The sequence below is a fragment of the Diabrotica undecimpunctata genome, chromosome 3 (genome assembly GCF_040954645.1).
Source record: "Diabrotica undecimpunctata isolate CICGRU chromosome 3, icDiaUnde3, whole genome shotgun sequence".
NCBI lineage: Eukaryota > Metazoa > Arthropoda > Insecta > Coleoptera > Chrysomelidae > Diabrotica > Diabrotica undecimpunctata.
Genome location: NC_092805.1, coordinates 169,665,546 through 169,693,309, shown reverse-complemented (window position 1 = coordinate 169,693,309; position 27,764 = coordinate 169,665,546). Strand labels below are relative to the sequence as shown.

General features: G+C 35.2%; 1 protein-coding gene across 1 annotated transcript in view; it reads right to left on the bottom strand.

The window, feature by feature from the left end:
- Window positions 1-689: 689 nt before the first annotated feature.
- The window catches only part of LOC140437795 (plasminogen), a 105,347-nt gene continuing 78,272 nt past the window's right edge, over window positions 690-27,764 (bottom strand). Inside the window, exons 2-6 of the mRNA XM_072527540.1 lie at window positions 9,390-9,668; window positions 8,956-9,175; window positions 7,904-8,088; window positions 7,307-7,648; window positions 690-5,751 (exon numbers count right to left, since the gene is read on the bottom strand). Coding sequence (XP_072383641.1) covers window positions 5,467-5,751; window positions 7,307-7,648; window positions 7,904-8,088; window positions 8,956-9,175; window positions 9,390-9,668 — 1,311 coding nt within the window. The 3' untranslated portion in view covers window positions 690-5,466. The remainder of the gene's footprint in view (window positions 5,752-7,306; window positions 7,649-7,903; window positions 8,089-8,955; window positions 9,176-9,389; window positions 9,669-27,764) is intronic.

Below are 27,764 nucleotides of genomic sequence, written 5' to 3'. Positions count from 1 at the left end.
GATCATAAATTTTAGTTTTATTATCACGTAGATCGATTTACAGTGTATAGAAAGAAATAAAAAAACTGTTTTTGTGTTATCCACATTTTCTTTATTTACAAAATTATCTAGTTTTTCTAGAATTGTTTTATTAAAAGCTTAAACTATTCCTATGTCTATGTGGCAGTCAAGAGATGATTAAAATTACAGTTTTAGTATAATACATTTTTTCAAAATTTTGTTATATCACACAGATACCACGAGAAAATGTACAAGACTTAGTTTACAACTGACAATTGAGTGTGACATCACGTTGTCATTTTTAAACTAATATAATTATTTATTTCTGTTTTGAAAATTTGGCATGATCAGCCCTTAGCGACCGCTGCTTGGTAAGTAAATTAGCGAGGTAAATTATGAGGTTTATAGGTGTGTATTGTGTGAGAGGCAGCATGACAGTACAGATTGTTTTAAAGTACAAAAATTTACTATGGAGCAGAAAAGTCGAACATTGTCAGAAAAAAAGCCTGTTTTCGATGTCTGAAAGTAGGACATTCATCTAAAAAGTGTAGAGGGCGTTTGAACTGTATATTATGTTGTAAATCACATGCTGTTTTGATGTGCCCTAATTTGCCTGTTAATAAAATTGATACATCGACCTCAAGTACTACCCGTTTGGAAGAAAATATAACTGGGGATCAGACGCTTGCTAATTTGAATAATACCTACACAGGTTTTTTTTACAAACTCTGCGAATAAACATAAGAAGTGCACATGATACTAAACAAGTAAGGACACTTATTGACACTGGATCGCAGAGGACATATATTTTACAAAGTACCGCGCAAGAAATGGGTTTTTCTGTTAAGGGAACGGAAAAGATTGTACATGCATTATTTGGCGGTAGAAGCTCTTCTGTACAACGACATAAATTATACGAGGTAATTGCGTGTAAAGGAACCTACGTTTGTTCATTTGATCCCCTAGATCAACCAAAAATTTGTGCAGATGTCTCTTCTATTTATGACGGCCCTTGGATTGAGGAACTCAGTGACATGAATATTTCACTCAGCGATGTCGGAAAGACAGCACCAATTGAGATTTTGTTTGTAGCTGATATTGTAGGCAAATTGTATACAGGGAGGAAATATCAGTTACAGTGTGGTCTTGTAGCAGTTGAAACTTTGCTAGGTTGGACTCTTATGGGCAAGGTGCCGGCAGTTGCTTCTAATTTTAGTACAAGTATGATTACATTTTCGCTGTTTCTTGATAATTCTTCTGTAGCGAAACTCTGAGAGCTTGATGTTATTGGGATAACCGACCCTGTAGAAAAAATGACACGAGAGGTAGCAGCCAAAGAGGCTAAGAATTTTTTCTATGAGACTGTACGACGTAACAACGAAGGCAGGTATGAAGTTATGTTACCTTGGTTGAACGAGCATCCTTTAATTTCAGATAATTTAGTTGTCGCTAGAAGAAGGTTAGATAATACTTTAAATAAGTTGAAAATGTCTAATTTGTTTGAATCGTGTAACTTTATATTCAATGAGTGGTTGAACGAGGGTGTGATTGAAATAGTGAATAATCCCGAAGAGAATAATTGCGGGCATTATTTACCTCACAGGCCGTTATTAAAAATAATAGTGAAACCACGAAAATTAGGCCAGTCTTTGATGCATCATCTCGTAAACAGGGTTGTCCTTCTTTAAATCAGTGTTTGGAGGTGGGGCCTAATCTTTTTTTCCTTCTAGTCTAGTTTTCACTAGTCTTTTTTTCCGCCTAATCTAGTTTTTCCTTAATACGATTAAAAAGCTATTTGAAATAAAATTCCAAAATTTTGACCTTTAAAACATTAGAAAAACTTTAAAACGGCGTATTCTAAAAGTTGTAAAATTAATTGAATGTTTCAAAAACTGAATATTAAGATAGTTCTTCTATCTATAGGTATATTTGAACTTCCAAGTTGAAGTGATCTCTAAAATATTGACCTCCTGGAGGGAGTGTAGTGTTCGTCGTTATATCGTGTATGGTCTCTCTCCTTCGATTTCTGTCTCTGACCATTTCTATTACATTATTCTATTCTATTTTATTACACTATAGGTCTAGTAAAGAATGCTGAGAAAAACTAAAGAGACTGGCGGAGCATAACTGGTGCCACAATGGTATGGGTTTCAGGTCATTGCGGAATCTCTCTCCTCGTCAACCATTTTGTATCCACTCCTGAATGTAGTTTTCTCCTAATTGCTTCCATATTTCTCTATCTCGAGACAATCTAATCTACTGTTTGCTGCCACTGCTTTCTAGCAGTTGGTTCTAGAATTCTTCGTGTCCATCTATGTGACCTATGTGACCAGCCCAGCGCGATTATTGTAATTTCTTCCATGATATCCCTGATCTTCGTTTAACGTCTTATCTCGGTGTTTCTAAGTATCTCTCAGTGATATTCCAAGGGTGATTTGTCCCACTGACCTTTGCGTGGTTTCTAGTTTTTACCAAATTTCCTGGTGAAGTTATGGCCTCCACCCCATAGTCTGCATGTGTTATACACCGTTTGTTTTCATCGCGGAATAGGAGTACTAAAAAGCACCTCAAAAAAGCCTGCATAAGAACCCAACATAACTCTCAGGCCTCTTTACTGGACATACTGATTTGACCCAATTCCTAATGTCTTGATTCTCACATCGACAACATACCTTTCGGTTACACGTTTTGATTTAATTCGTACAAATTGGTATAATTCATATAAGTTTCGCTGAACTGGGCATATAAGTATACTTTAAATATAATTATTAACCATTATATATTACTGTGAAATTTTTCTCTTCTGTGACATACTTTATATACATTTTTATTAATTACTGAAATCTACTGGCCACTGTGAGGACATTTTGTTCCTTTCAGTACAGAAATGAATATTTAGATCTCCGTTATATCTCGTCAAGGTTGTAAAATCGCCGAAAAAATATTTATTGTATTATTCTTAACACTATAAGCATTAATTATTCTTATATTTTTATAAGATTGTCAAAAATCTTTAGTAAAACCTTTTAGTAACTATGACTAGAATATTAAACTGAGCTATTAAGCCGTTAACTACTTTTTTATCACTAGTATTTGTAACAGTTTATGCTGCGTTAGTAAAATCAGGAAAACGAATAAAATATAGCTGAAAACATATTGATAAACACATGATAATGGATAATCCGGTGATAAAAGACATATTTTATTTCATTTTTAACTTGTCAACTCTGTTAACTCTGTTTTGTTTTTTGTCTTTTTGTTATTTCATTTTTAATAGAAGCAGGACGTTTAATTCATAAAACCTGCGTAATATACTTCGTTCAAATATACCCAAGAGCAAATAAATTCGATTTACGCCTATTTTTTAGCGAAAAAGATCATAAAGTTATAAAATGTTACTTTCAGCCATGGAACTTTCATCTTTGTCTTCTCCACTTGAAGACTATCTGGTGGCGGGATTTAACAAAATATGGACTCAACACGTCACTACAATCTGCATCAGTTCAGTTTTCCAAGTCCCTTGCAAAGGCAAGTCGAGCTCTGTGATATTCTACATATAATAGTACTCACAGAACTGGTCTTCTGGATCATAAATAAACTATCTACCCGCTTACATCCACATTTATTAGTTCATTCAGACAATTTGCCATCTCAACCTCAGTTAGTATATCTGAGACATACTTTTTCAGGTGCCATCTTCTAACAAAAGTTGCCGATGACTTGGCTGTACAAACTCTTGGCTAACTTGCTCATTTCTTTTTAGTAACTAAAAGTCTAGGCCAGTCCATTCTTTGAAGTTTTTTAGCCACGTTTTCTGTGGTCTACCAAGGCTCCGTCAGCCCTTAATATTTCCTTCCATCATCAGCTATAGGAAATTACATCTATCGTGCATAAGAACGTTTCCGAGATAAGCTGTTTTTCACTTTTTTGCGATTTTTAAATCAATGCCTCACTTCAGTTCACTCACATCAGTTGATCTTCTTCTTCTTCAAGTGCCCTGTCCGTTGCGAACGTTGGCTATTAACATGGCAATTCTGATCTTATTTGCGGCGCTTCTGAATAGTTCGACCGATGTGAGCCCGAACCACTTCCTCAGATTTTGGAGCCACGAGTGTCTTCTCCTGCCTGGCCCTCGCTTACTGTCTATTTTTCCCTGGATCAGTTGATCAGATTCGCTAATGGAGGTGCCGATTGGTTTACCGGTTTTCTAAACAGAAATCGGTGATGATGTTAGAACACCACAATCAAAAATATTATCCAGGACTACCAGTTGCAATAAAACTAATATTACCGCCTTCTTTGACAATTTAGTTGAATTATTTAATCGTCATCGTTTCCGTCCGTGAAATTTAACATAAACAAACCAGCTGCACTACTGCACAATGTTCCGACTCCTATTGCTTCTAAATTCTTCTGTTAAATGGCTCATTTAATTAATTTATGACAATGTATTCTGTTCTCTATGATAACCTACTCCGGCATGGTGTATGTTGTCACACTTATTGTTTGTATGTACAACATATTTGTTTGCAAAAGATGTATTCATTGTTTCACCAACAAATATTGACTCAACCTATTTATAGGTATCATTAAAAAATGCCCAGATCCAATAAAAGAAATATTGCCACTTGGAAAACATTTTTTGTATGTTATGTGACTTGGCCACACCTACTAGTTCTAACCTACTTCGGTCAACTCCACTTTTTGACCTATGGACTCCGTTAACCAGTGTGAAATTAGCTGTCACTGCTCAGCTAACTTGATGCACGGCGTGTCATTTTGACACAATATACGACGCTTTGACATAATACGTGACATAAAACATGATATTTTATGTTCTAAGAGACGTGAATCATAACATTTTAGATGGGAGGGTGACTTTTACGTCAGATATGTCGTAAAGGTGACCTTCAACGTAATATACAACGTCAAATATTACGTCAAAAATCAAAAATTTCACGTTTTATGTCAAAACGTCACGTCGAATATCACATTTTACTTCAAAATTCACGTTCCACGTCATAACAGCATCAAGTTAGCTACGTGTCTACTAACTTTACACTGGTCGGATCACGTTGGTGGTATCCAAAAGCCCAAAAACTCATCAACTAGCTCTGGTAAAATTAGAATGTATCACGAGTAAGAGTAGGTACTAAGTGATTAATTTATTTTTTTGCTTGAATTTTATGCAAATTATATTAAATATAATAACTAATGCTATTTCAGATTTTACTGCGCATCTCGAGGAGAAAATGTAACATGTTTTGACAAGCAAATAGTAATTGTTATTGTTTTCAGCTATAATTTTATAAATTTCCATCTTTTTGTATTGCTTAAACTAAAATTACTTTTGCGGCATCAACAATATCACTTTCACGCTAAATTGACATTACAATATGTCAAAATACGCAACTCACTTTATATCAAAATCGTCTCTTTTAAACAGAGACATTAAAACAACAACCACTACGAATAGTGATCGATAATGTACTTTATCCATCCAATGTAATTATACACAGTCGTATAGATCCCGTACTTTTGTCTTCTACCGCATCCGTCACCAAAACTTGTTATGCCCTGGATACTGTAGATGAGGCGTTTGTTTCTTTTTGTCGGACACATCAAACCTCCGCCGCTGTCTCCTGCGCAGGTGTCGGCTCTGCCTGAGTACCAGCCTGCGCACAGCATGTTGTCGCTGATGAGGAACTGCTTGTAGGACCTTCTGCAGGTTTTCTGATGTACTATAGGAAGCTGGAATTATTATAGAATCAGATGAATGCTTTTTGTAAAAAATACTTTTTGTAATTGTATAAAATCCTGTTGCGTAAATGCAACATAGAATTTTCAAGATGTTATAAATCAAGAATAGCACATTTAACAAAAAATGTACTCTTTAGCAGAAACATCGTAATGGCCTGAAAGATATAAAGCTTGGGTGAAATGTGTTAATTTATCTTCCTTAAATGTAGACTTTTCTATGAGTATAAGTATTCAGTATTCTTAAGTTTGGTATTAAATTAAAGAAATCATGGAAATGGTATATGCTTTGATATATTTATTTATGGTGTATTTAATCCAATAGGTGCATAAAAATCACTATTCCTTAGCGTTAAAATTCAATGAATATAAAAAGTACCTAAAAAAAGTCACATAGTTAACTTGATTGATAATTAATTAATGATTAAAAATCTTGTGGCGTAGTTGTAGGTTTTAAATGACCAATTAGCAACTAGAAAGAGATAGTTGTGAAATAGTGGTGCACACTAGAGAGCAATGTTTTGAAGCAAAGGAGAATTGAAGCTTATTCCTAGGTTTATCTCTAAAAATGAAAATTTCGAAAAGATTTTAAACGAAATGAGGAACCTGCCTCAGCAACAACTGTTCTCAACAAGTGTGATCGAACAGAGCTTAAGCAGAGACTTAAAAGAACGCTGTTAAAGCGAAAACAATCTGATGTTTTGTGACTTCATAGGTAACGGTCATCCGTCTGGTTTTGATAAAGTTAAGGCAATTATTAGGGAGCTGATTGCTGATCAAGTTAGACAATCTCGCTTCAGGACTTTTTAATGTTTGATTGCTCCCTTTTTTTTAAGGGATTAAAGAGCAGGATTCGAGTAGACGGTTGTTAAATAGAAGCGTTTTAAATTGCTATTAAAAAGAAGAAGAAGATTCTATAGAAAGCTTCCTCTAAGCAGCAGCTTCTAGGACGTTAAAGTACTAATTAGGTAGGATTAGAAGCTTAGCTAGCAGAAATAGAACTTTTAGTTTGGTGAATCTGATGAATACTTGCCATCGGCAGTGGCAGGGAGTTTTAAGAACACGTTTTTGCTATAAAATGTAAAAAGTTTTAAATGTTAAAAAACCTAAATCTCTTTACTATCACAGTGTAGGTGGTCTTAAAAAAAAATTTTAATTTGCAGATGTCGATATCAAAATATTCAATTTATAATAATATTATCAATATAATGAACACGTGGTTAAATAAAGATCATATCGACGAGTAGTATGGCTGATTATGCCAATATATTTTTAAATTCAGTAGAGGCCCCGTAATTTTAACATTTTTAAACTAGATTTTTATCGAACTGATTATGGAAAAAATGAATCTATAAACCATTGAACAAGAAATAGATATCTTCAGCTCCCCAAAATACGTAATAAAAAACATGTGTAAGCTGTTATTTGGTGCAGCACTTGGTGATATTTTGAATGGTATCAAGTTATTTCCCAGTCACATCGAACGATTATAAAAGAGTTTATAAAAGAGAGGAGTTCATATATAATATATTTTAAACAAAATACAAACCTTAGCTTCGTGAAGCACAGGAACACCATATACATCCTCGGGATCAACCTTCCCCCAGCCCATAACAGAGCACACCTGCCTCGTCTTTGGTTTTCTAGCGGGAAGGCACGCGATTGGTGTATTGACTGCTCTCGGTAACATTAGTAATGCAATGTCGTTATCTACAGTTTTATAGTTGAATTTGGGATGAGGAAACATCTTGTAGACTGTCATTTCGACGTCACTTCCATCTGTGGCTCTAAGATCATGTGCGTTGAGTCGAACTCGTAAGTATCTTCTGATGCAGTGGTTAGCTGTGAGGACCCATCGATTAGATATGAGGGTGCCACCACAGAAAACTTCCTATAACAATAAAAATAATTGTGAACTGCCCGTTTAAGTATGCAATTTAGTAATAAAGCCAAAATATTGAAGACTTTCATTCCAAATCTTTCGTTGAATTGTTTTTAATGATTTTCTAAATAATCATCTGATTTAGTCTTTAGTGAATTAAATCCAAAATTGTCCCAGTAGACAACAAGATTTCACAGCCAGTGGGTACAGGCTGTGAAAGAAAAAGTCTACTGATTGGGAAGATAAAAACCAAATAATACTTACCCTAAACTGATTCAAAATAGCGACATGCCAAGGCCATTTGTACTTTCTCGCTTCTATCCCACCTATGATTTTTAGCATTTTAGACTTTCTTGCAGGTACACCGCATCTTCGATTTCGTCTTCTTTTCCTGGACTGCCTTTGTGTACTGTTTTGGTTGTTACTGTCGTAATGGTACCTTCTTGCATCTAGAAATGAGTACAGTTTTAATTAATAAGTCGTTAAAATTACGCAACATCGCAATGTACCAAAATTTCCTTGAAAGCGGCGATCAAGAATTAGCCGATGAACTGCTCCATAGCGTAGATGCAGTGAGACAACAAAAATGAATGAAAACTGTAGAAAGATTAAGTAGGCAAGCATGGACACTACTAAAAAAATTAGGAAGCGGAACTCCCATAACAAGGAACAAAATAACAATTAACCCAAACACTATTGCTTCACATTTGGTATCGACATCTAGGGCCCCGAAAGACAAGCAACACACAATCAAGGTAAAAGGAAACTTAAAACTTTAAAATTTCAATCTACAGAAACCGAACACTGCCGCCCTTTCACTTACGTAGAAATCACTATATCTCTTAAGAATGTAAAGCCAGGTAAAGCCCCAGGTTTTGTCAATATTCATCCCGAATTCAGCGGCAAATATGCGAGAGAATGGATGGCCCACTTTTTCACAAACATTATGGGGTCATTGCCATATTAGAATCTGGGAAACCAAATGATAACAACCCTAAGAATTACAGCCGCATTCATAGACTACAGCAGCCCACGATACAGTGTGGAGAGAAGGCATGATATATAAGCTCCTCCGTACAATCTCCTGTAAATCCACCGGTCGATAATCAACAGCAAAATTGTTTTATATAGTTGCTCTTTTTATTCACAATCAATAAAAGTGTTTTTTAAAATATCTTTAGTTTGTGTGTGAATTATGTCATTGAACCGAAATATTCACTATAATAATTGGAAAATCATCAGGGACTTGCCAAAAATAGATAAACAGTCCAGATCTGTAAGTCTCTTACACCACAATTTGAAATATAACCACTTACCAGTATTCCTGCTTTGTTCTAACAGGTTTAGTACGTACACCTCGCAATTGGTTTTACTGTGATAGCAGTACGCATGCTCCTTCTGCACTTGCTTTCCACATCTACTAGGCTTCTTGCATTTCCTATTTCGGAACGTTCTGCAGTTTCTGTTGCATGGCGACCATTCACTCCACCGACTCCAGATATCCGAAGGAGCTTGTTTCATCAGGTAGTTGCTGTTCTGAAAGAAAATGGATTTTAAAATATAAACTATAAAGTAAATGTAAGACATTGTAAAAATTACAGATTACTTTTCATATGTCAAGTAAATTTCCACCAATACTATAGAATCCTACATCCTACACTTCTGAAGCTTAAGACCCGTCTGTGTGCCAGATGTAACCATAAAGCCTGAACAAGTACCTGACGCCTTAACTATTAAGAAATAGACTTACCACATCTAAATGAACAATCTGAAACTTTTCCTTCTGTTTGTTTTTTCTTTTACATCTTTTTTTGTTACAAGGTCTTTCTTCGTATATCCTCGATCCGTCACAAGCAGGACTAATACATTCCTTCATTCTTCTCTGCAGACAGTGTGAGCATCTACTCCAGAACGACCAATCTGAGTATTCTTGGGTGTGGTTGTTGTAGTAGTGCCTAGGAGTTTCGAAGAACATGCTGTCCAAATCCGAGTCTTTGGTCCAATTTTCGTGATGGTGATTACTTGATTTCTAAAACATAAATAAACTAAGTTAAATAAAACACGTAAATAAAGTAGTGCTATATTTTTATTTATAAAAGTTCATATGGCTAACATAGTTGGAAAACCAACGTAATTTTTATTATTAATTAATTTGGTCTATGTTAGGCCCCTAGCTAACGTCATTCCTGTAGATAGACGTCAATGTCAAAGAAGGGCCTCGAGTTGTATACCCTTACAATCTTTTCTAAGTCCTGATACCATAACCAACGAATATAGACACATATAGAAGCAAACTTCAACATCATTTTTGGTAAATGCTGTGACGAAACATCTTATTTCTGTTTCGTCAGCACCAGGGAGCGCTCATGTGATCCTCCCTTCACCGCCGCACTGTCTCTCGTCAACAATCTACTACTGCTTCTGAAGTATGAAAGAGTGGGGCTAGAAATGTTTAGCCTTAGATTTTTAAAATTACATATGAAGTCCTACTCTGTACCATAGCTAGTGGCCTTGATTATGAAGAATTAATCCTAGTACACCGGTACACATTATGCTCGAAGGATCTGTTGCTCAGCACTGGTAGATTATGGGCGGGTTCGTTATGTTAGGTGTGACGCTAATACCAAATAGAGTAGTTAAATATCATATACAGTCCATCTAATTTACAAACCGTTGCACGTCATCGGCGTCATAGCCCGTGACGTCACATGATACCAACACGAAATATTTAGGCGGTAGGTGTGTTCTTTTTTAGAATCACTTTGCCGAGTACACTGGCATTACAGCCACTAGACATATTTTATTATATACACGTAGAAATAATATTTAAAGATTTCTATTAATGTTAACTTAAAAAAATGCACAATAATATGTTTTATTTAATTTGTATAAATGCATTATAAAGCGTTTTTATGAAGAACATTTGTTCGGAACACACTGTAACTGTAATCGAGCGAAGGTGAAATTTTGGCATAAATTGGTAACACTTATTTGACAGTTGCGGTGTTGACACTTTTTGTACTTTATTATTTTAAATTTTAAAGTGAATACCTCTTGTTTTATATTTTTACCTATTTAATAAAATCTGTTCGTTTTAGAACAAAATTAGTGTGTTTTATTTCAAAAATGTCACGTAAGAATTTAAATAGTCGTTGTAAAGAGTATAATAATAATTATGTGACTTATTTGATTTAAAATGGATTCAGGATTTTTTTATACTTTGGCAACTATGTCAACTTCGATCTCTGACGTATATAATGACGTGCAACGGTTTGTAAATTAGATGGACTGTAGAATCGTTTAAAATGCTTTACTTTTTACTGGTAAAAAGGTACATTTTTTGCCTCAAAATATTTATCTGTAGTGGAAGTATAATCCACGTTTCTCGGTAACGTCCTTGTTCTGACCGTATAAATTATTATAAATCGTTAAGTGAGTTTTGTTGTTTTTTTTTCGCTTAATTTAAAATTAATTAGTTATAAATTATTAATTTCTTTATTGATGAAAAAGTTGACCTACGTCGTCGACTAGGTTTACTATACGAGTATTATATAAATATTTTTTCATTTATGTCTCTCTAATTGGCAATTATAATTTCTTTCTATCAAAACTGTCATAAAAATTCAAAAATTGAACGTTACACAATACGACTTTACTACTAACGGGCGTGGCAGTCTAATAGTGTTATAAGTTTCTATAAGCAGAATATTAATGGATTCTTTAAATATTTATATAAATAGTGCTATTGTGTTCTGTTTAGTTCCAGCATGTTACTTCAGATCCTTGCTATCTAATACTCATTTTTCTTATTTTTGCATTACAAATGGCATGTATGACCTGCCAATTTTTATGTACAGCTGGTTTTAAAAAAACTGATACGACTCTTAGTAAGATTTGATCATTTTGAGCAGTGTATTTGATTGGTCTGACGTTATACTATATAATGACAGACAAATAATAAAATAAACAAACAAACAACAAACAATTGATTACATATGTTAATTCATAAATTGTAATAGGTTGATATTATTTTAAATTCCTGCATTTTATAAAGAGTATATAAATGATAGCTTTTACATAAAATAGGGTTGTTGTTATTACTTTTATTATTATAAAGGAATAAAACAAACGACTTAACTCAACAATATATTAAAGCAAGAATTGTAACCGAATTAAAAGATAACTCGGCACTATCAGAGGCAGCAAAACATTTTAGAACCACAGTTTTTCTATTAATAAAAAATGGAGGGAACAAGAAACTCTCGAAAGAAAGCGAGGGTCTGGAAGACCGAAACTATATCAAATTTGGATATGTAAAACTAAAATTAATATTTTGTAATACCTTCAGCATTTTGAGGTATAAAATTACTCCGATACAACCGTTTTACAGTAACACCCCACATACTCGATTGGGTTTAGATCTGGACTGTAGCTGGGCCATGGTAAGGTTGCGATGTTGTTATTCTGGAGCCACTGGTTTATTATATTTGCAGTGTGAACAAGACAATTATCTTGTTGGAGGATAAAATTATTTTTTGGATACAACTGTTCTACACTGGGAAACATGATGTTTTCTAGAATATTCAGATAAGTCTGCCCAACAAACCTGCCAACAATACGCCATACCATGCCTATTCCTCTAGATGAAATCCATCCCCATACATTGGCGCTAAAATGACCAGCTGCTCGATATCTATCAACATATAGAGGATTAGATCTATTATTATTTGGTCTACACACCTTAATTTTGCCCTTTTTAGAAGATTGAAAAATTGTCTCATCTGTAAATATTACCCTGTCCCAAAAATCTTGATTTTGTAGCTGATGTTTAAAGCAAATATAAGTCTTGATTGCTTCTGTTGTAGCGTAAGAGTTTGTTTTTTTGTTGCAGTTCGGTACCTAAGACGAGATGCTTTAATTCTGCGTTAAGTTGTCTTTCTTTCCGAAAACTGTGACATAATTCTTGCAGTTTTCGCATCTTCAAAAGGATTCTCTTCTAATCTCTCCAAAAGAGTACGATCTTCATGAGCGGTAAATATTTTTGGTCTTCCAGAACCTTGCTTTCTTTTGAGAGTTTCTTGTTCTCTCCATCTTTTATTAATATTAAAAACTGTTGTTCTGCTTACGTTAAAATAGTTCGCTACGGCAGATAGTGACCAACCATAATTTCGTTCAAATTCTTGCTTTTAGTTCTTTGCTAGCATGTGGAGCCAATTCATTTTATCAAACATTTGTCACCAAGAGAACATGTTAATGAGATCCAAAGCAAGTTACTTAAAGAGAGCTAAGCAAAATCATAATTTGTATAGTGTTTAAATTCAAACACAATCAAAACAGGGTTTAAGTTATCTACGCTACTGGATTACATAGGTATATAATGTAAATATTATAATTATTATATATCATTTAAATATTTGAATACCCAAAAAATTTAATGAATTTTTGATAAATAATAATATTATGATTCGTTTTTCCCGAAAGTCAATTAAAAACGAGTTTTTTATTAGATAAAAATTACGACAAAACTGACATTGAACCGAGATCTTTAATTTCGAGTAATTTGATGATAATTTAATTTTTTCTGTGGACACAAAACGAAATATGAAAAATAGGTGCAGCTGACGTGAAATATGGCTATAATGAAGATATTTTAAGAATTTCTTGAATATTCATATTAGCTCAACTCATAAATATTAACTTGGCCTGTCTATTTATGTTTTTCATCTAAATAACAATGGATCATTATTTACAAATGTTGAGTCCTTTTTTGCATGTTTTACATCGACTACTACATATATTTTTTGATAATATACTACCAATACTGTGATCAAAAATTCGTTGGGTTCACCCAACGAATTTAAGTGAATACCAAGATAATATCAATAAAATCCTACAACGAAATGAATACATAAATAATGTATATACCCTAAACGAAAATATCGTAGAAGCTATTCGAGAGGCTCAAGTAAAATGCTGCCCTAACAGACGTCAAAACGAAAATATAACCATTGAAACAAAGCAAATAATGGAAACTAGAAGAGAAATCAAAGGAAACGAAAGCATCGACGAAGAAAAACTACGAAAAATAAATAAAAAAATTTAAGGTTGAAAAGGTCCACCGAACTATAGAAGAGAATAAACATCTGAAAGCCCTGAGAAGACGGCTAAACAATGAAAAATGTGAAATACACAAATTAAAGAACAAAGAAGGAGTCTTCATATCAAATATAACAAACTACTACACATAGTTAAAGACTTCTATCAAGAACTATACACCAGTCAAAGAGAAGACCAAATGAAGTTGGAAGCCGACGCATCACGCAAAATCATCAACTAAGGTTCAGAGCTCATGCCAGAGATCACAAAGCGAAATCCAAGACGCATTGAAAAAATTGAAAAACAACAAAGCACCAGGAGAAGATGGAGCTGTAGTAGAAGCTATAAAGATGGGCGGAGGTGCCCTTCTCGACCAAATAAAAATTTTGTTTAACCTTCGTCTAACAGATTGTTGCATACCGGAAACATGGAACAATGCAGTAACAATTTTACTACACAAGAAAGGAGACAAGGCGCACCTAGAAAACTATAGATCAATCAGCTTATTGAACCACATCTATAAAATTTTTACTCGAATAATTAGCCCCGAGAACAAGCTGGCTTCCTCTCAAAATTCAGAACAAACGATCACATACAAACAGTAAAAACCTTAATAGAAAAGTTGATAGAATACAACAGATCACTGGTACTTATCTTCGTAGACTTTCACAAAGCCTTCGATACCGTGGAATTAGACAGCATTATAACTGCTCTGAAAAATAGTAGAATAGACTACCGGCTTACAAAGTTAGTACAAACATAGCCACAATGCTTGTAAAACTACATGATACCACCAGAGAAATTCATATAAAGCGAGGTGTGGGACAGGGCGACACTATCCCACCTAAATTATTTATAACGGTCCTCGGATGCGCCTTTAAAATGCTAAAGTGGGAAAATAGAGGAATAAAAATAGACGGGGAAATGCTCAATCATCTGCGTTTTGCCGACGATATAGTACTTATTACCGAAGATCTGCGTGAAGCATAGCAAATGCTACAAGAGTTAGAAAACTTAAAATGAACATTAGTAAGACCAAATTTATGACAAATTTGGTTCTCAGCGAACACCTAACCATCCAAAATCAAGTGGTAGAATTGACAGAATATATATCTCGGTCATGAAATCAGAATAAGCAAGGATAATCAAACCTGTGAATTTTAACGACGAATAAGACTGGGCTTGGCTTGGGCTGCGTATGGTTCAATAAGAGACATCTTTAAGAGCAACATCCCGATAGCTATAAAACGGAAGACATTTGACCAATGCGTTCTTCCTATTATGACATACAGAGCAGAAACTCTCACTCTCACAAAAACAATAGCACTAAAAATGTGGCACAAAGGCGCATGGAAAGATCGATTTTCGGCGTGACAAAAAAAGACAAAATAAGGAACCAAGACCTAAGGAAAAGAACAGGTATCACTGATGTGGTCGAACGTATACCCAAGCTGAAATGGAATTGGGCAGGTCACATAGCGAGACTAAAAGACTCAATATGGACCAGAAAACTAATTGACTGGCGCCCAAGAGAAGACAAACGCAGCAGAGGACGACCACCAACACGCTGGATGGAGGACTTTAAACGAATATCCAAGAAATGGCAACAAGATGCACAGAACCGTGATGACTGGCGGAAAGTGGGAAAGACCTATGTCCAGCAGTGGACAAAGGAGGTTGCATGATGATGATGAGTGTGATCAAAATAACATATTTTATAAAAATAAAAATAAAAAAAAACTGTACAAACATCAAAAAAATTATAACTATCTCATTTAACTACCTCACTACTTAAGTGAGTTTTTTAAATTATTTTTTAAACTATAAAACGTAAATTCCTAAAAGTAAAAGTGGCATACAGAATCGTTAGACGTAAAGACACGTGTTTCCAAAATTTCAAGTCGGTGTTTACTCATCGTACCAGGTTTGGGGATGCATACTGCGTTACAGTTCCGGCTTATTTCTTATATATTAATGTCCCCTTTTCAGCTCTGACCGTCATGATCAGGAAGGCCCAGCATCTTTTCTTGGTTGCTGAAACGACAGGTTTTTCTAGCTTTGGACAAGCCTTCACAAAACAACGACTTACTCTCTTTGAAGAGAATGAACAGTGGATTGTGTGATTACAGCTATATACACACTTTATATAATTTATACACCAGTTTCTCGAAAAAAAATATTAAAGCATGCTCACTCTCATAATGCACATAGTTTATCTCAAATCAGTTAACGTGTGTAGAGGAGCTGCATTACCATGATGTACAACATCGATTAATTGCCATACGATCTTATAATTCCAACGTCCGAGCTTGCGTTTCTTCACAACCCTGCCAAAGAGTTATTTTCTAAACAATTTCTTCCCGACGTTTATCGATAACACTACTCTATATCATTTTACCACTGTTTTCTTCCAAAATGTTATAAAAGGTTTCTGGATAAGCTAACAGTACCATAGGAGCAACACCTGTGTTAAATCTACAAATTCTCGCCTGCAAATATTACTTCGCAGTTGTGCTTTGTACTTGTTGCAGATGGACATCGTTATAGCGTTTTTCCAGACGATTGTAAAGTCGACCAAAAGGACATCCTTATCTTCATGCGTCGACTCTTCTTTTGTCCATTCTGTATTCATTATTTCATTTGAATTTCTGCGTCTCTTTCAGCTTCAGTTGAAAATTGAGTCAAAAATAAAAAAGTTATAGTAGTATTTCTTACAATCTTTTGTCACTCGATTTGAGTTTGACTGTAGTTAAGATTTGCAATACTGCCAAAAAGACGACTGCAAAAAAGAGTTTGTTACGTCTATGAATACAGAGTTATTTACTTTCACTATAAATTGCTCATTTCCAATGATTGTTAACGTTTTACAATTTATTTGTGTTTGCACTGAGATATATTCCAGTCTATAACAACACAACAATAGGCTGCGGTAGACCAATTCATGAACGGTACGTCAGGGTAGGATTTTTAGAAGTTTTGAACAAAAATGTCTCGTTGAGTTATTATTTTTATTTAACTTTTATTACATACTATTTATTTATTGATGATAATCAGTTTGAAAGTATTCTACGCAATTGTACAATATCTAATCGCTCCAGTGCTTTGTCTATTCTATGTTAAGTTAGGTGAAAGACACTACAAGGACGCGACAAAATGAAAAAAAATATAGACAGAATGGAATCTATATTAAACAAATACTAAATTATAAATCTAGAACAAAAAACGTAGGATATCCCTTGAAGAGATGAAGCAAAGTTTGATGCCGGAATGTGTGGATATTAAATAGTGGTATCGAAAGGCACTGCTATTTTTCTTCATGGAAATCTTTTAGATACATATAAAAAGTACAAAATCTATAAACAATGCAGCAAAAACAATATTATTTTGCATTTAAGGGACCATCCTCTACCAAGTTTCTTGTCGTCAGAGCCTCATTAAATTCATTTCTCCAACTTCAGCATTTCGACCTCTTTCCTTTAATTTTTTTAGGTATCCATTCCAATATTTTCCGGGGCCATCTGTCCTCTTGGATTCCCTTGACATGGCTAAACCAAAAGTTAAGTTAATTGTCTTCTTTCAATCTCTTTTTGTATACTTCTCCATTTATGTGCTCATGTCGAATTACTTGTTTCTGTTAGCCGTCGTTATATCTAAAACATCTTTATGCTTTTATAAATGTGTTTTATTGTTCTTTTTTATTCATTTGTCACAGAGAAGAGAATTTAGTACCTGGTTAATCACTAACTCTTTGTATATCTACTTTGTATTTCATCCTCGCTATTTTCTTTTTAATTAAAGACTACTCCTAGATATTTACCCTTCTCTACCCTTTTTATATTTTCTGAATCTAAAATTAGATCTTCTATTTCACGGTTTCGGACCACCAGATATTTACATTTAGATATATTCATGGTAAAGACTGCGGATTCTTATTCTTCTTTTAGTTTTCTTATCTTATTCGGATCGCTGAATCTGTGGACACTAAAATTATTCCTGAACAAGCAGTGTTTAGACACGGAAAATGCTGCTGCAGTCAAACTCTTAATCTCACCCAACATATTGAAGATGGGTTTGAACGGAAAGAAATACAAGGAGGAGCGTTCATAGACCTGACTGCCGCCTATGACACAGTCAACCATCAACGGCTACTGGTAAAACTCTACGAAATTACAAAGGATTTCCGACTAACAAGGTTAATGAAATGTCTTTTCGAGAATACGTAACGCTCCAGTCCAAGAATAGTCGGTGGAGGAATCAAAAAAATTGACTTCTACAGGGAACTATCCTCGCGCCGATGCTATACAACATTTACACCAACGAACAACCCAAAAACCAACAAACAAGGCAGTTTATTTAAGCGGATGATACAGCTCTGGCAGCTTAGTGAAGTTTCTTCAATAAAGTCGAAGTAAAGCTGACAGATGCCCTAGAAGACTTAGCACTATACTATGACGAAAACCATCTGAAACTCAATCCTACAAAAACCCAGATATGTGCTTTTCACCTTAGAAACAAGCATGCCCGAAGGACACTGGAGGTGGAATGGCGTGGTCAGATGCTGAAACACAATGAGACGCCAAAATACCTCGGCGTACGTCTCAATGGACTCTGTCTTATCGATAACTGTCAAAAAAGTGAGCGCCAGAAATAATTTCATCCGCAAACTAACAAATACAAAATGGAAACCACAACCACAATCTCCCCGTACTTCTGCCTTAGCATTATGTTTTTCTGTCGCCGAATTTGGAGCACCAGTGTGAAAAAACTTTGCTGACGCTAAAAACTTCGATGTTGCGTTAAATGAAACGGTTCGTATAATATCTGGCTGCCTGAAACCAACACCTATCGAAGAGGTCTACCCTATTACCCTATAGTTGGAATAGAATGAAAGAAGGTCACGTCAGAGATAGAACGAAAGAAGCAGGAGACGAATCGAATACACACCTTGTATGACCATCAAGTTCAGCCAAGTAGACTAAGATCTCGGAAAAGCTTTCTGAAAAAATTACGATCCCTTCCCGAAGAGCCAAAGGCGCGCCGAATACACCTACGGCAAGCGTCAGCTACAACACATTTTGCCTCCTCAGAGGAAATGGCCGCTGACTCAATTTGCCGTATCCCACATGGAAAGCGCTAAACAGACTAAGAACTGGCGTTTCACGTTGTGCTAGTAACCTGAAGAAATGGAAATACCAGGATATTCTGCAAAGAATTAAGTGAAAATCATGTCAACCCCTACTCTCAGTCACATGTTTCTGCACGTTTTAAACCATTTCACTAAATCTCTGTCTAAATATATCTTAAAGAGAGTAGGAGAAAGACAATACCTCTGTCTCAATCCTTTCGTTCTGCGTAGCTCGAATCAAAATATATGCTTTTTAAAAATCTACTAAAGCTAGTTTTCTAGCTAGAGTTTCTCTATTCCACTGTTTTTTTTTTCAATGCAATTTTTAGTGTAAATACATTATCTATAATAGACTTGCCTTCACGAAATCCTGATTGTACTTCCGGTTGTTTATTTATGGAGTCTTCCTTCGCCGGCATCAATGCTATGCTCCTCTAGTTCTTTGGGTCGGCTTTTGTACCTTTTTTGTGGATAGGCGAAATATAACTGTCTTTATTATTCTGGAACGTCTTCTAGATATCTTTAGAAAAGTCTTTAAACCATTTCTAGTATTTTACTGATCCAAATCATACTAGTTTGCTCCCCCTGGACCTGGAGATTTCCGTAGTTTTGTTCTGCTCATTTTCTAGAAAATGTTCTCGTGCTTCTGTCAGAAATTTAGTAAAGTGCTCCCTTCATTCACTTTTTATCAGATGTGCTACTTTAGCACTTTGCTTTTATCAGTTTCCTTATACTTTTTAGGGTCTTGGATACTTCAGAGCTTTTAGGACCTCCAATCTAATTATCTATATAGTTACATGTATTTTACGAAGCACTGTTCTTTTTGAGTACTTCTTGTTTAACTCCTTTATACATTTGTATGTATTCTTCTATTGTTTCTACTGTACTCTAGCATTAAGGTATCCTCCAACTATCAGTTCATGGTTATTTGGGATTTAATTTAGCACCTTTCCCTTCAAATTAATGCTTTTCCAGGTTAATCAAATCATCATTTATGGAATATGTACCAAGAATCGTCATATTTTTGACTCTTAAATAAATTGTCACTTCTATAAAACGTTCAAAATCAAGAATTTATAAAGCCAGTGTAAGACTAATAATGGCATATGCCTTAGAAACAAGACCCGACACAGCCACAACGCAAAGGCTACTGGACAAGACAGAGATGAGAGTACTGAGAAGAATTACAGGAAATACGCTGAGAGATCGAAAGAGAAGTGAAGACATTAAAAGAAAATGTAACGTACAGTGTATAAATGAATAGACACAAAATAGAAAAAAAGAATGGAATAACCACATAAGCAGAATGGAGGAGACCCGTGTCGTCAAAATAGCAAGAGATAAGGGATAAGTCACCAAACGACAGAAGAAGTATCGGCCTACTACGCAAAAGATGGACTGATAACCTTCCATAGAGGTATTAATCCGCCAATGAACAAGCAGAATTGCTTATAAAGAGGAGGAGGAAGAAGAAGAAGAAGAAGAAGAAGAAGAAAATCTTTCGTAGTACTTACATAAATATGTAAAATATTGCACTAAACTTTTTCGTCTGTATTTCAGTTCCTTGTTTGGTTTCAATTTTATTTCTTCGATAAAAAAATTCTTAAAAATTCCTTCTACAAAGTACCAAGTACGAATACAAGAAAACATTTTTAACACAACCCTTTGCAATAGCAGTTGTTACGCTACTGCTTCTGTAACAAGCTTTACCTTAGCAATTGTTAGCTTTTCACTATTTATTTTAATCTGAACGCAGTCTAAATAGGTGATAAAATCCTTGGAAAAATAACAAAGGACGGGCCAGTCAAGCGTTTCTAGATCGTGGAGAAAGATATTCTACCCCAGACGAGTCGACTTTAAAAATAGCCCTTTTGTACGACGTCCTTTAGTATAAAATGCAACACGTGCACACCAAATTTCTTTTGTCAAAACAAAAATTTGAGGCTGAATGTTTGGTTTACGCCCTAAGAATTTTGAGTGAACTTGGGTTTAGTGTAGTCAATTTAGAAAAGTCAATTAAATCCAAATAGTTTTAAAAGACAGACATCAAATGGGAAGATTTGTGTTTCACATTTGTACTAAGGCTATTAGTCTTGGTTAATTATACAGGGTTTTTATTTTAAAGATGCAGTGCACCAAATCTTACGATTAACTACATTCAACCAAATCTACTACTTTACTGTCTACGTTAAAACTATTATAAATTAATGTTAATAATTAATTACTCTTAATGCTCACTACCTCATTGTCACTAGAGTTTCACTGTACTGTTTTAAATGTCACTTTTCTAATATTTCTAATAGTTGTAATATTTCTCTGTTTATCTAAATCGCTCTTCTTTACTTTTGACAATATTATTTCTTCTTCAACTATTTCAATTTGGGGTTCCCAGCGTAGGAACAATGTAAGAAAATACGTATTTCTCAGGACTTTGCAATAGTCAGGCATTTCACTATTTTTTCGAATTTTTGCTTATTATTCAAAAGGATCTTCTTCTTCTTCTTCGTCTAGCCATTCACGTCCACATCTGAACATAAGCCTCTTCAAGTCTTCCTTTCCACTGTTTTTTATTGTACGCTACTTGTAGCCAATTTTTCCCGGCAGTCCTTTTCAGATCATCTGTCCATCTCATAGGAGGTCTGCCTCTGGATCTTTTGTGTTGGTATGGTCTCTAGGTTAACATTGATCTGTGCCATTTGTTTAGATCGCTCCTAGCTACATGTCCAGCGTATTCCCATTTCAACTTTAATGATTTTTGCACCACATCGGTGACTTTGGTTTTCTGTCTTATCCATGTGTTTGTTTTCTTGTCCTTAAGTGATATACCTAGCATTGCTCTTTCCATCGCGTGTTGAGCGACTCTAAGTATATTTATATTCTTGTTTGTGATTGTCCATGTTTGTGCCGCATAAGTTAATATCGGAATAATGCATGCATCAAAAACTTTAGATGTAAGATGTAATTGAATTTGTTGATTTCTGAGTATATAGTTCAGTTTACCGAATGCTGTCCAAGCTAACTTTCTTCTTCTTTTTATTTCTTCAGTTTGAATTTCCCTATTTAGTATTATTTTTTGTCCTAAGTATATATATTCTTCAACTTTTTCTATAACTTTATCGTTTATTATTGTCACGGTGTCTTCGGAGTGCATGACTTTTGTTTTGTTTAAATTCATTTTCAGTCCTATTTTAGAAGATTCGGTATGTAGTTCTAAATGCATGGTTTGCATTTCTTGTAGGTCAGTAGCTATCAGGATTATGTCATCTGCAAATCGTAGATTACTGAGGTAGCGGCCATTGATGTTTATTCCCTTATATTTCCAATTTAGGTTTTTAAAAACGTCCTCCAAAACTAAGGTGAACAGTTTGAGTGATAAAGTATCTCCCTGTTTGACTCCCCTGTTTAATGGTACAGGGTTCGTGTGTTCATTTTCATTTAGGTAGTATGTAGCTGTAGCTTGGTTCATAGTTTCTTTTATTAAGTTAATATATCTGCTGTCTATTCTACAATTTTGCATTGCGTTTATTACGGCCGTGTGTTCTATGGTATCGAAAGCTTTTTCGTAGTCTACAAATGCAAGAAAACTGGAAACTTGTATTCGTTACATTTTTCTATTAATATTTTTGTAGTTAACAGGTGATCGGAAGTTGAATAGCCTTTTCTAAAACCTGCCTGTTCATATGGTTGGTATTCGTCTAATTTCCTTGTTAGTCGAGTAGTTATGACTTTGGTGAGTATTTTAAACAGGTGTGACAGTAGGCTGATGGGTCTGTAGTTTTCCAATTTTCGACTATCACCTTTCTTGTGTAATAAGATTACTTTAGAGTTGTTCCAGCTCTTAGCGACTTTGCCCTGATGTAAACAACTGTCCACAAGCTTAGTTACAATTGCAGTTAGTTCCTTACCTCCTTCTAATATCATATCTGTGGTAATACTATCTTCTCCTGCAGCTTTATTTCTCTTCATGTTTTCCAATGCTGTAGTTACCTCTGAAATTGTTACTTTTGGCATTATTTCTAATCCAACATTTTTTATTAATTTTCGTGCTGGTCTCATCTCATCATCTTGTTGATGTGTTCTGTAAAGTCCTGTGTAAAATTCTTCTATTCGTATCAGTATGTTTTCTCTAGTTGTGATTTCATTTTCGTCTTTTCCCATTAATGATATCATCTGACGTCGTCCTAGTGTCGGTCTGAGGCATTTCATACTCAAAAGGATCTATTTATACTTAAATATAAAGATTTTATCTGTTGAGAGGTAGAAAAACCTTAAAAATGCCGTATTCTAAAATATTTTAAATTAATTTGTATGTCCAAAGACAGCAAAATCAGGTAAAATCTTTAATAATTGTTTGATAATGACTTAATGACCCCTAGGAAAAACAATTTGAATAACTTTTAAACTAATTAATGGATCAAGCTAAAATTTTGAGGGTTTGGTAAACACTAAAAGTCCTTTGAAAATAACAACAAAAGTGCAAGTTAATTTTTACAAAAGTTATGTTCAAAAATCTCGTGCATACTCCCACATTCCTACACAGCAATATTCTAACGCCGCGTCGGCCGCTCAACTTATTTTCGCATTCTCAATGACTTTTGCAATTCGTGCGAGATGTCAGTCGAAAATATTTATCGATATTTCGTAAAATGTAAACGTCTTTCATGCAAAAGAACAAAAACACAAACAGGAATCGTAAACACGAACACATTGATCCGACGCAAGCTTAGAAGTTTCAAGTTTATCTTGTACGATACATGAAACACGTCATATTTCTGTTAATGTGTCCCAAAAATAACGTTCACTTAGCCAAATACTACATAGTTACGAGGGGTGTTGTATTAATTATAACAAATAACTATAGATTAAAAATAAAAAACATGAATTCTGCTATTCGAGGATAAAATAGTAAATCTTAGCGCAATCTCACCAATTCATAATTATATTACAACTGTGCCTCAAATCAAGACACATCTTTATCCAAAGTAGTTACTCTATTAAGTGAAACAATTCAAGTTTCCTGCAATGCTGGTTTGTGTTGTCTTTTTTTACTAGTCGTTTTCTACTGGTACCCTTCAGAAATATCAATAGCTTTTCTAAATTCTCTTCTTCTTCTTCTACGGCACTACAGCCCAAAATGAGCCTTGGCCTCCTTTATTTTTTGCCTCCACCCTTGTCTGTCTGTGGCTGCTCTTCTCCATACACGGACTCCTAAAAGTGCTTGTGCGTCGCTGCTTACTGTGTCTTCCCAGCGCTTTCTTGGCTTTCCAACTGGTCTCTTTCCCTGCATTCTGGCGTTCAGTGCTCGTTTTGGTAGCCTATCCTCTCCCATTCGTATCACATGTCCGGCCCATTGCAATCTTTGTATTCTAATGAAGTCTGACAGGGGTGTTTCCTTATACAGTTGATAGAGCTCGTTGTTATATCGAATTCTGAAGATTCCGTTTTCCCTCACAGGTCCTAGTATTCTCCTCAGTACTTTTCTTTCGAATGTGTCGAGTTTGTTTTTGGATGTTTCTTTCAGGACCCATGCTTCGCTGCCATAACATGCTATTGGCCGAATTAAAGTTTTGTAGATTCTCATCTTTGTATTTCGGTGGACACTTTTAGACCGAAATATATGGGAGAGGGCAAAATAAGCTTTGTTTGCCTGCGTTATCCTTTTTCGTATTTCTCCATCCTCTGCTCCATCGGCATATATTTCTACTCCCAGGTATGTAAACTTTCCAACCGTTTCAATGTCATCTTCATGCATAATGTTTTGTGGGATTATATTTCTTCTCGTCTGTACCATTATTTTTGTTTTTTCTGTGTTAATTTCCAGACCTAGCCTTTTCGTTTGTGTTTTTAACTCTGCGTATGCTTCCTGTGCTCCTGTTGATGTTCTACTCATAATATTAATATCATCGGCGTAGGCAACCAGTTGAACCGTTTTATTGGTCAGTAGGTTTTCTCGTCCAGTTTGCATTTGCCTAACCGCATACTCCTGTGCCAGGTTAAACAATGTTGGTGCCAGCCCATCTTCCTGCTTTAGTCCCTGCGAGATTTTGAAAAAGTCTGTCCGGTTGTTTTGTATTCGTACACATGCCTGAGTTTCATCCATTGTGGCTTTAATGAGTCTAATCAGCTTATGTGGTATTGCTAATTCTGCCAATATATAGTATAGTCTGTCCCTTTTGACTGAATCGTATGCCTGTTTGAAGTCTACAAACACGTTGTGAACATCAATGTCGTGTTCCCACGATTTGCTCAAGACCTGCTTGACTGTAAATATTTGATCCATTGTCGATCTTCCCCGTCTGCTTTTCTTTTCTAAATTGACTCTTCTAAATTAACTATGTAATGATATTTGTCTGGATGGGTACAGGGGAATTAAAAGAGGAATATGAAATCTAGCTGCAAGTATTTTCACCTTGCAAACCGGCGTTCATGTGTTGAATGACACAACAGTGAGCTTTGGGACGTGGGTCTATAATACCTATAAACTTTTAGGTTGTACTCAAAAAAAAAATTATTACGGAATACAAAAAAATATGAGTCTACCCTATACAGAAAAAACCAATGATTGATTACCAATGGTAATCAATATTTAGTCTGGAATAATCTAGTAGCATCCAAATGTCTTTAAAGTTACCTCACTATTTCCAGATTCTTTTGTTTTGTCCGTTTCAACATTTCAGTGACTGGCGCCCAAGAGAATACAAACGCAGCAGAGGACGACCACCATCACGCTGGATGGACGACATTGGACGAATATCCAAGAAATGGCAACAAGAAGCACAGAACCGTGAAGAGTGGCGAAAAATGGGAGAGACCTATGTCCAGCAGTGGTCAGAAGAGGTTGCATGATGATGATGATGATGATGATGATGAACATTTCAGTTGCTGCTATCACAGCGATACTAAATATTCAGCGTCAGTTACACCATGTCACATGTTTATTTTATAAACAACTAAAACTGAGAAGCCTAGTTTTAGTTACATCTGATTTGTTTATTACCCAGACCTGCCACTGGATGCATGGCTTACAATGAGTGTGCGTTATGTAGCAGACGAGAGGGGTGAAAAGCGAGTTTCTGGCGCCTAAAAACTGGAACATATCGGCTAAGGGAATAAAATCTTACAGAAAATTGTGGTCCTCCAGGTTGTAGGTTGGGCAATGTGCCGGTAACTCGTTACTATAAAAAATGCAAAACCACGAAATCTTCAAATAAGCCTCGGATAAATCGGTCTTATCGATGATGACTTAAGCAAAGAAATATGGACTACGCACTCGGTACCTGGAACGTCCTGACATTGAATAAACCAGGAGCACAGATATCACAACTTAACGAGCTCAGAAAATACAAAATAGAACTAGCAGCAATACAAGAAACTAAATGGCTAGAGCACGGAATAAAAGACACAAAAACGCATACAATCGCATACAAAAACGCATACAAAAGCGGAAAAGATAGCAGAAAAAAGAGTTTGGAGTAGCCTTTATAATTGATAATAATAATGGTATGAAACATACCATATTAGATTTTAAAGTAGTGAATGAGAATATCTAAACTAAGAATAAAAATAAAACTTTTTAACCTCTCAATCATTAACATACATTACCCAACAGAAAAACATAGCATTGAAATAAAAGAAGATTTTTACGAACAACTAGAGGAAGTATACGACAGCTCACCGAGAAATGGCAATAAGATCGTAATAGGAGATATAAATGCTCAAATAGGCAAAAGAAGAACTTTTCTTAGGAACATTGGTAAACATTCACTTTATCAAAACACCAATGAAAATGAAGAATTACTAGTAGAAAAAACATTAGCATCAGCTCGACTTTTTACAAAGCGACATGGATTATGCCTGGTGGAACAACCGTCAACCAAATTGATCATGTCTTGATAGACAAAAGGGCCGCAACAAGCATACAAGATGTTAAGAGCCGAAGAGGAGCATGCTGCAGATTTACCCATCTCCTAGTACAGATAAAATACAGATGCAGAATTCAAAGAAACAGGAGGGACAAACAGGAACAAACAATATGACAACTAGATATACAAAAATTGAGACAAGATATCAAACAGAACTATAGGAGAGAAATAACACAAATATTGACAAATACAGGCGGTCTAGGCACAGAAGAACATTATGAAGAAATTAAAACAAAAGTAATTGACGCAGCAAGAAAGATCATAGGCAAAAAAGAATCAAACAAAAAGAGAATGATTCAATGACGAGTGTAAAAAAGCCATAAAGAAAAGAAATAAAAAATACAAGAAATATATGGAAAGAAGAACCAGAGAAAGAAAAGCAAGGTACGAAGACGCAAGACGGAGGGCCGATAACATATGCCGAGAAGCGTATAGCTATCTACGCAATTTAAGAGAAGTATATAAACCCCGAACAAATCTATGCAGAAATCAAGAAGGGTAAATAACCAGTGATCCAAAAGAAATAAAATCAGTCTGGAAAACCTATTTCCAAACTCTCCTGGATGCAAGAAAATGAAAAGCATATTGACATGCACCACATTGAGGGAGACACAGAAAATATAGAACCCCCGACGATGGAAGAGGTAAAACAAGCAATACGAGAAAAGAAGAATAACAAGGCTAACAAGTATTGACAACGTTCCCTCTGAGTTATATAAATTAGGTGGCGAACACCTTGCTAGACAAATGCATATGCTTATGAACAAGATTTAGAACGAGAAAAAGATCCCTAACGACTGGAAAACCAGGATTATATGCCCAATCTATAAAAAGAGGATAAACTGAAATGCGAAAATTATCGCGCCATAACCCTCTTGGATATATTTTGAGTAAAACCATTAACGCATCCCTTCAGAAGTTAATCTTTAGTAAGTCCTCGTAAATGGGCTGAATTGCTTCTCAAAATCACTTGAAGGTACAG